The 10,300-nt window shown below is 36.8% G+C and overlaps 1 protein-coding gene across 1 annotated transcript; it reads right to left on the bottom strand.

Annotated features, from left to right (window-relative positions):
• Positions 1 to 405: 405 nt before the first annotated feature.
• On the bottom strand, positions 406 to 8,812 carry SNAP29 (synaptosome associated protein 29). The gene is made up of 4 exons (XM_009280885.1): positions 8,620 to 8,812; positions 7,774 to 7,859; positions 6,389 to 6,493; positions 406 to 4,663 (listed from the first exon to the last, which is right to left on the bottom strand). The coding sequence occupies exons 1-4, from the start codon at positions 8,772 to 8,774 to the stop codon at positions 4,506 to 4,508; spliced, it is 504 nt and encodes a 167-aa protein (XP_009279160.1). The 5' UTR covers positions 8,775 to 8,812; the 3' UTR covers positions 406 to 4,505.
• Between the last annotated feature and the right edge of the window lie 1,488 nt (positions 8,813 to 10,300).

The raw sequence follows: 10,300 nt of genomic DNA, 5'->3' as shown, positions 1-10,300 counted from the left end.
CTGTTGCTTTTAAGTTTTCAAGATGGTACATATTTTTTTTGCCTTACTCCTGTTCCGCCTGCCTTGTTCATCCAGTTTATGATATCCCCGATAACCAAGCACTATGGCAAGAGTACTTTTCAAGCAACATCTTGAATTATTTTATCATCACAAGTTAAAGTTTTGCAAAAATAAATGCCTGTTCGTACGCCTCTTTCAGGAGCTAAAAGAATCTACTTAAGAGTCAAGTAAAAATGTAATACCCTCTTTTTATTCTCAGAAAACAAAACCCACCAGCTGCAAACTTATTTCCATTCTGGCACAAACTTAACAGAGTAGGTCCAGCATTTTATCAGATCTTATTATGGGAAAGAAGCGTCAATGAAGTTGTAATCAAAGAATTTTGGGAAATAAATGCAAAAACTCTCCATTAACAACAAGCACCTTTATTGACCATCTTACCATTCAACACTCATTTCTTTCAATCTCCTAAATTGATGAGCTACAGTCCAGTTTGGCATTTAAAGAAAAGAAGGATATTTCAATTTGACTTGTATAAAAGGTGTTATACCTGGGTGGCACAGAATTAAAGTACTATTTAAAAAAAGCCATAGACACAAATAATCACTACCTGCGATTTTGAAAATTAAGCCCCATATATTTCAAAGTCAAAATTAACACATATCCTCCATATGATGTTATGCTTGTAAAAACGCCTACAAAAATCTGTTTGTTCAGAAGGCAGAGTGGTTGGAAAGTATTTTCTAGTTCACCATTTAACAAATGACATCACTTCACAAAAACGACTAGGCAGCAAAGTACTTCAGATAAATTCCACACATTAAAAAAACCCCCCGACACCATATAGTGTCCCAATGATTTCAGTAGGCCAGAGTTCAGCACAGCAACAAATCTTTGTAGCACAGACTAAAATGCAGCTACGCATCATTTGTTACAATATTTAATTCAGTGCTCAGGAAATTTAAAAATCAAATACACCTAGGAATCTAGTAGCCAGATACTGGTTATTCCCACTTTTTTTTTTCCCCTTGCTGTTTTAGAGTATATCTTCTTATATCTATGTTACAAAGGGTATGCTACTTCCCAGTGTTTAAAACCTCTTCAAAATTTATTAGCAAACTTTTTGAGAAGCAAGAAAATTGCCTTTTATAAAGAAGACTTAAAATATTTTTTTTTCTATCTTCTTCTGACCTTAATATTAAACTTCTACTCAAGCCAATAAAAATAAAATTAACCAGAGCTATTGTGCTGCAAGGACACCAATTTCTATGCCAACATAAGTATTAAGGCAAAATCATTTAACTTACCAAGTTAGCGCTTGAGTGTAAATTAAATTTCTTCTGGAAGTCCTATACCCTACACAGGGTACGTTTTTCAGCAGTATTCAAGAAGTAAAACTATCTCAGGAAATACTAAGAAAAGCTACTAAGTCCTTCCTAAGACATGCAAAATGACATTTCCTGGAAAGGCAAAAATCATGTGGTTTTCTTCCTTTAAATTTCCCCTTTCTGCAGGATGGAAAGTTATTCTAACAAGCAAAAAAAATTCATCACTATTACAAAATAGTGTTGTCTCCTCATGTCAGACTTAAGTTCTTTATCAGCATAAAGCATCTGTATGAAAGCTAAGAAAGAGAATTCAGTTTCTAGCAGAAATTCATTTATACCCATGCACAATCTTCCCCCCCCAAAAGAAATCCAATGTGAGAAATAATCCTTTAAAACAAGGCCATTAAAAAACCAAAAATAATAAATAGAGCAGGAAAGCCTAAGCAAACAAAGACATACATTACTGAGGCAGTGAATAGGATTGTTAGAAGAGATGGGAAGTTAGACCTCTGTATAACTTTCACATGGCTGAGATCCTGGTTTTCTAGTCTGCTTGGATCATGAGGTTCCCAAAGCAGAACTAGGGATTTATTTTTCTATTCCCCTTCCCTGCCTGTGTTTTTAAAGGCATCAAAGATATCCAGGATGCAATAAACATTTCATAGGGCTAATACAACTAAACAGTTGACCAAAAACTTGAGTTTGTTTTGTGAAATACTTTAGACTAAAAAAAAAAATGGGATAACTTACATCAGAAAGGCAACCCACTTCACTCTTAAATCAAGAAGAATTTTTGCTTGGATTCAAGCTCCGCATTTCTTATTACACATAACACAACTAGATCCCCCAACTACATTTTTCCTCCATTAACTGTAACTTAGCAGAGAAAGTCTCAGCATACATCCTCGTTACCAAAGTCTCACTTTCGAAAAAATTTAGTTGTGAAATAGTTGCATATAGGTGAAGGCAGACTCCACACTAAAAGGAGTGTTATTAATTACTATGCAATTTTTTTTATATTCTCTGTTCTGGAGAGAATTTATACATCCTTTCTAAGATGCAAGTGTTTCTGTTAACCAGCATTGGGATAAGAAAAAAAAAGTAAGTCTTTTCACCTTTTTTATTAAAAGGAGAAAGTCAAATACGAAACTAAACCAGGTATAATCAAAATTTCAATCTTCCTTCACTGAGGTACTTAACATTTTGAAACCTGATGATTGTATCATTCATAAATAAATGTATCAACCATCTTGAAAAATCAAATCATATAATTCATAAATATTATAACAGAGTAAGAGAATTAATCATGGTATAGACCCAAAAAGTTAGATGATACATTGATACTATAGTAAGGTTTTTATGGTTCTGAATGAGCATAAATGACAAAGTGAAAATTAAAAAGCAATTAAAGGTACTCAATAGCTCTTGAAGTTTTATGTCGCTGCAAAACACTTTTTTTAGGGACTGAAATCAATGACATCAGTAACATAAGGGGAAACAGAGGCTCACCTTAAATCTAATTCACAACTCTACTTTTCTAGTAATCCCAGGAATAATATTTTTTTCCATAATACTATGTCCAAGAAGTGTAGCTTTTTCAGAGATATATTTTTCTACAAGTGAACTTCAGGAGACACAGTAAAACAAGGAAGGCTCAAGTTTTCTTTTATCTCCTTAACAATTGGGTGCACTTTGGCGCAAGTGAGCTCAAGGTAACAAATCCCTTGGAAAAAAGGAAAGGGGAGGGTGTGAATGTGATGTTCATGAAGGATACAAGCTTGACAGCCCTAAACACCAAGGTCTTCCTTTAATTCGTAAGATAATGTGGCACCAGCTCAAAAAAGGAACTATCTCTTCTTAGCTACTCATTGTCATTTGTGATAGCGAGTGTTGCAATACCGACACAGGTCCCTTGGCCTCTCCAAACTGAAATAACTTGCTCTCGGTCTTGAAAACAAGTAAATTCTCGTTGTCATGTCTTCAGGCTGGAGCAGAATTGTAATTTTGTTCTACAGCGATACTTACAAAAGAATAAAGCAAACTGGAAGGCCCAACTGGTATCTGGAAGACTCAAAAACGTTTGAGCTTTTCTTCATTTGCAGGAACTTTTCATACCTGCTAAGCCAATGCAGAAGTATGTGAACCATAGCCGAGTTTCTTAAAAACAGTCACATCACCCAGGAACACACAGCATCTGCTCAATCCCTAATCACATTTGAAATAAATGTTAAATTAAAGAACTATCTCCTATGATCTGTTTGTGCAATGTCAGACCAACTCTCCATTTCTAAAATGGAAGCTATTTTTCAAATAGCCACCTAACTAAATAAGCTGAGAAAGAGCAGAAAATAAAAAAGCAGATGGTGACAATTTCTACAAAGAATCTTTAAGAGCACATACGTTTAAGTCCTGATTTTGTTACCCAAACTTTTTGGGTCACTGTCAGTCAACATTTCTTGCAGACCATAAGATACCCTTAGAGATCTTTACTGAAAATACTGTAAAGTTGATAGCATTTAGTGACCCAAATATAAAAACCACAGTTTGTGGATCCATCATTTGGCAAAAGTTATCTTAGGGAAGGAAACATGCACAGGATATTATCATTACTGCATGACACCCTTGATATTTTACAACTTCACAGAACAGTTCGTTCCTTAAGCCCCAGAAATGCCAGAAAACAGTCACTTTGAATTATTTTTACAGCTGGAAATCGGCATTTTTTCAGAATTTAAAATAGCTGTAGGTAAACAGAACTAGCAACATTTGTTCTGAACAAAGCAGCACATTCTGTTCCCCCTGTCCCCTCCCCAAAACAGAGGCAAAATGCAGTTACTTTCCTCATCACAGCTCCCAGGCCAAGGACACTGAAGCTTTGTAGATTGCAAATTCCTCCACGCACATGACGCACAGTTATACAATTGAGCAGGGTATCCAGCACAAAAGCATTTACCAAGTGCTGAGAGATTTTACTCAACGTCCACTTTTCCCATGTACATTAAGAAGAAATTTAAGGTATTATGCTGCACTTAAGATTATGCAATTTTAATGACAACAAAATCAACAACATATCAGAAAAAAGAGAAACGGATACTGTCCAAGATTTTTTTAAGAGATCGGTTGAGATAAGACATCCAAGAAGAACTGACGCTGGACAAAAACATTTCAAAAAATCCTTTAGAGTTGTCGGACTTTTTTATCAGTGCTTTTAATATTGACGTCCAGTGCCTCTACTTTTTTTGTTAGCCGATCCAGCGTATCATCTTGCTTATCTATTTCTGTCTGCAGACCAAGAGCTAGGTTTTTCAGACGACTCAACCCAGAAGACATCTCATCTGTCAACGAAGAGAGGGGCCATAAGGAATCAAAGCCGTATAAAGCATTCTGTTTAAATGGACACTATCAGGATTCCCTCTTCTCCAAAACACTGGGTTAGAAAATGTTAGTTACAACTGCTCAAGCCTGAGTGTTCTTCTCCAATAGTGGAAGCACCGGTATTTTAACACTTCTACCGCATTACTACCAGAAGTAATCACTTCCTTCTTTTTTTCATTACAAGTTAACTACAAATGCTTAAAACCAAATTGGATCTTTATAAAATTACATACACTGTAATGTAGTTTTTACTTTTTTTAAAAAAAAACTTATTTTATAGAAAATTGGGTGCATCTTTTCTCAGCTCAGTATACACAATATGCTCACTACCTCAATTGTTTATCTTTAAACTTCACGCAGAGATATCATCAATACGCTGAAGACCTAAGCAGTTAATTATTTAACATAGATGGAAAAATCCCATTTCCAGATTTTCTAATTTGGCTACAAGGAAACTGTTTTACTGCATGGTTGATTGGTATAAATACTTCTGAGGCTAGTAAGTTTTGCACGGTTTGGGAGTAGAACGAATGTGCTTCCACTAACTCTTATGCTTGACTATTTCTCTTTGATCTACTCCTTTCTGATTTCTTTCCAGTCTCTTCTTTCTAGGTCAGCTAAACAGTGACACATGCAAGCAAAGAGGCACTTTGTATATATGCTACAGAACAAAGGAAGAGAAAGTCAGCTGAATGTTTTTGGGAAGTAATAAAAGAAATGCAGCAAATTCACAAATTAAATATTTAGTGCCTTTCGATTCTTCTATTTGCTGCAAAACATGTTTATTTCAAAAGCTGCGCACAGTTGTAAATTCTTTGGGTCCAAACTGATGTACAATTTAATATCCGAGTTTAACTGTCAGGTAAGTTGAATGCATCTTTCAATGTAAGTGGTAAGCTTTAGAAAAAGAGGTAGTAAGTATCCATACTGGTATAACCTGGATGTCAATTTGCAGCAGTATTTCCTTATTAATATTACTAGTACCTGCTTAGCACGATTTTTCAGAATGGATGGATAAGCCTGCTTGTCCTAGTGATATTCCAGTCATAGGATGATTCAAAGAAACATTTTCGTATCCTGAATGCAAGTGTTATGGGATACTTCAGCACCATCTCCTCATTCAAATGACAGAGATTTGCTAGCATATTCACATTTGGTAAGTGTTTTTCTTATTGTCAATATATGATCTAGGGGGACTCATGCTTTTGGTGTGGGTTTTTTCCCCCCTGGTCTCTTTGCTCAGGGACAGTTCAAAATCTAACTATCTCTAAAGCACAAGCACGTTGCAGAAGAGTTGAAGTATTGATGCCAATAGCGTATCAGTTTCCACAGTAGATTTATACTATTCCAGGCATCCTAGCCAGTTTGTTTCTAGCTGGTTTCACGTGAAACACATTTCTAAATCAGATTTGTTATTAATATTTGCAAGTAGTTGACCCACAGACATCCCCACAGCATTCTACCATTCAAATAATGTACGTTTCAATCAGACTTTGGATTCTGCCATGTAGATAGTTTTGAAATGCAGAATACAAGCCAATGATTTTTTTTTAATTATCAAATGTCAGATGTGAACTAAATGAAAAAGTGTTTGTTGGCCATATATTACTTAGTAATTTTCTGTGGCTTAAGAACCAAAACCTGAAAAGTGTATTACATCAAACTGCTTCAATTTTCTCACTCACCTAAGTTGTTATCAATTTTCTGGTGGTAAGCTCGCAGTTGTTGGTTCTTCGGATAGGAATCCCTTTGCACTGAAGAAACTAAATCTGCTTTGCTGAAATCATTGTCTGTTAAGAGTATGAAATACAGAATATTATGTAATAAAAAAAGCTAGCAAGAAGAGGCATTACAGTTTTAGAAGGGCTATTAAAAAGTAGTCTGACACAGCTGCCATGTAATCACATAACCTGTTAGCAGGAGTATCGAAAGTAGTTCAACACCACTATCTATAGGGCACTCCTCAAGACGAACAGTTATTAAGCTACAATTATTCTTTTGTGCTGCCTTTTGTAGTTCTACTAGGCAGTTGAGAGAAAAAAAGAAAAAAACAGCCACCCAACCAACAAAGCAGGTAGGTTGGTAACTTCTACCAGCAGTTAGTGTTCCCCCAGGTCAAGCCACCAGAGAGTTAATTCTGCCCTCTATTGGACAGACTTTTAATCTAATGTGGCATGGAATGGAGATTGTTACCAAAAAGCATTTCTTTACTTACAGAACTACAACTATAAAGACACCCTGCTGCTTTCTCACTCTTACTAAACTAAATAATTGAACCTCACTTTAAAAAGGAACAGTTACTTTGTACATAAAAGTCATCACAGAAGTTAATTGTGAGAATGGGGAACAAGACCAAACCCTGTACGCTTCCCTGCGTGAGTCAAGTAATGACTTCAGTATGAAGGGTTATAATCCATGTTTGAAATAACAAGGAAACCCTGCTGCTTTCTCACTCTTACTAAACTAAATAATTGAACCTCACTTTAAAAAGGAACAGTTACTTTGTACATAAAAGTCATCACAGAAGTTAATTGTGAGAATGGGGAACAAGACCAAACCCTGTACGCTTCCCTGCGTGAGTCAAGTAATGACTTCAGTATGAAGGGTTATAATCCATGTTTGAAATAAAAAGGAAAACATATCCGAAAACTATGACAAATGATGGTTAAAAGAGGAGAACCTCTGAACGTACAAGTTAACATTTTGGCAAACATAGGACAAGACTGCCTGCACATTATGTGGATTCTTGGCTATAGTCTCCTCTGCGCAAATACAAGCACCGGATGTTTTTAAAGTCTTTAGTGGATATAGCATAAATCCCCCACAGGAAGGGCTAAATAAAATCTGTATCCAAGTGAAAAAATTTCACGTCTTCAGTATGGGTATAAAGAGTTTTATGGGAAACAATTCCCTAGAACTCAAAGCCGTGAAGGCTGGGATACAAATCTCCAGAGGTTAGGCAGCAGCGTAAGTCAGCAGTTGGGCAGGCTGCAGGGTCTCTGCCTTCACCGCTGTGCAAGTTTGCCCCACATGGATGATAGACATTCAGTGTAAAATAAAGTTAACAAACCTGAATTATCTAGCTTCCTTAAATTTGGATGACATTCCTGGTATTTTGACTCTTGTTCTTTACTAGACATCATTGCTTCTTTTAATCTAGTAATAAAGAAAATAAAAAAAAAAACATTTCTATGGACCACAGGCCTCATTCTTAATCTGTTAAACAAGAACAGGTACCAAATTTATACAAGAAGAGCAAATTCGTTAGACCTGATCCAAAATGTTCCTTTAAAATTAACTATTAGCATTTGTCTTCAGTGAAAGCAGAACTGGTCGCTTTAGTGCTGAAAATAGCATATGGAAACTTTGATATCAAAACCAAAACTGTATCTTCCGTCTTGGAGGCAACCTGTTCCTTTCCTCTAGTGGAGGATGGAGGGGGAAGGGAAGGAGGAAATCAATCCATGCAGCATTACCAGGCTTTACATAAATTTCTCAGCTGAAGAGAGACAAGTACTATAAGACACAGTAATTTCACAGCAATTAATTTTTATTTACAGCTTTTAATAGAAACTAGAGAAATACACATAATATTTATGTATGTAGCATGTCAATGCTACAAATCATGATTTCCTGATAGGAGTGAAGCAAGCATGATAATTCAGAAGACTCTGAAGAATTACTTGTGTAATTTTGTGTAATTGTTTGAATTAATTTCCCACAAATATGAAGTTATTCTTACCACTACAAATATAAATAAAAATATTTTTCTCAGAGTTAAAGGAAAAAGGCAGCTAGACACCATCTCAGCAGTTTACTTGACAGAATCAACAGATCTTTTAAGTTCTGATTTTCTGGTGACATATCAGAGATGCTGTGGGAGATAAGTCCCAAGTAAAATGTTTATTTTACTTACCTACTGTTAGCATAATATTCAGGGGTTCCATTCTGCTCTGGCTTGCTCTCTGGAGGTTTGGCTTTGAAGTAGTTTACCAAGCCCCCCCAAACACTCTTAATGCTATTTATGTGCCTTTGACTAGTCTTCAAGTCCTGGTCCATTTTATCTACCATCTGTTCTGTGCGCTTCAGTGCCTCTCCTTGACGTACGAGCTCCTAACAGATACCGACAGAAAAAGAGAAGCTAGTAAAGCCAAGATAAACTGAAACATCAAACATTTTTAACAGACACTCTAAAGAAAAATAACAGAATTCCTTCATCTGTGTAGATTATTTCTAAAGGCATACAGCTTTTTTCCTTACTCCTTTTCCACCAGGGCATTTCAATCAAGAGTTGCTAGCCAGCCATAGCATTAACCAGCTGTAAAATCCTCATCACTACGCAATGCCAGTTTCCTGACACCTACTACAAACAGGATCCAGGAATTTTCTGTATTGGCCTTTTGTGAGGTTGACATTTATATCTGTTCTTGATAGAACAAGCATGGCACCAGATGGGTGATGTAGTGAAAATGCAAAAGTTAATGGCAGGGAAATGAACAAGCAGAACTATTTCTAGTTGTGAATGACACCTTCATTGGGAAGGGATACTATTTTCACATTACTGGGATGTTCCTGATAATTTGGAAACAGAATAACCAAAGGAAATAAATGCAAATAGAGTTTTCCCATAATGCAGGAATAATCTTTTAGCTAGTACTAAACAGTGCAGGATTTAGAAATTTTGATATATACAATTATGTTATTTTCTAATTCAGCAGCACAAACACTATTCCAAAGAAATCCAAAGATTAATTCTGGCAGGAAGGCTGCCTGCAGCTAACATTAGTGCAAAACAAAAAACTTGTGTTCATATTCTCTCTAAACTTTGGGGAATCCTAGTCGAATATTCTTTCCCCCCCCCCATAAAGCAGCAAACATACAGTTCAAGTTTTATCACAAGCCCTGTGTTAAGCCTCAATTCTTGATTCCTCATTTGTGCTTTTCTGGACAAACACATCACGAGTCCACGAGCTCACAGAAGTGCCACCGAGAACCCTCTTCAGCATAAGCACCTACTGCAGCTTGTGGATGCGCTCGGGTTAATTTAGGCAATCACATTACCAACGCTCGAGGAAACATCCGATTAGCAGGTGACACAAAGGACAAGCTCTTTATGAGCGACGCCTCTGAGCATAAACCCTATTCTGAAACAAGGCCAGAAGAATGAAGGAAATGATTAATCGGGATGAAGCGAGCACAGCACAAACAACTAACAGGGCAGGCTCTTCATTTAGTCAAGAGAGCTGCTGAAAACTTTTTAGTCAGATAAAAATAGGCATCGATGCCATTAATAAGACTCAGTAAGAATTGTTAAAAGCAGCTGAAAACACAGCCAAGACCTAGTCTCAGTATTGTACAGATAGAGAGGATCCAGCTGGGAATTTTTCCTCAAAAACCAAACCCCCTCCACCCAGAAAATCAGTCTGCAGTAACACAGAGGGATATGTTGTCTCCGAAACACTGAGTAACTCCAAAAAAGAGATGTTTCGGGAGACTTTCAGGGGAAAAAGGGAAAACAAGACGCACACCCCCCCAGGAGGTTTTAGCCGGGAGGCGGCAGGCGCAGGGCAGCCCCTCGGCGCCGGCGGCCGGGACGC

The sequence above is a fragment of the Aptenodytes forsteri genome, unplaced genomic scaffold (assembly GCF_000699145.1).
Source record: "Aptenodytes forsteri isolate BGI_AS27 unplaced genomic scaffold, ASM69914v1 Scaffold12, whole genome shotgun sequence".
NCBI lineage: Eukaryota > Metazoa > Chordata > Aves > Sphenisciformes > Spheniscidae > Aptenodytes > Aptenodytes forsteri.
This window is presented reverse-complemented; position numbering and strand designations above follow the sequence as displayed.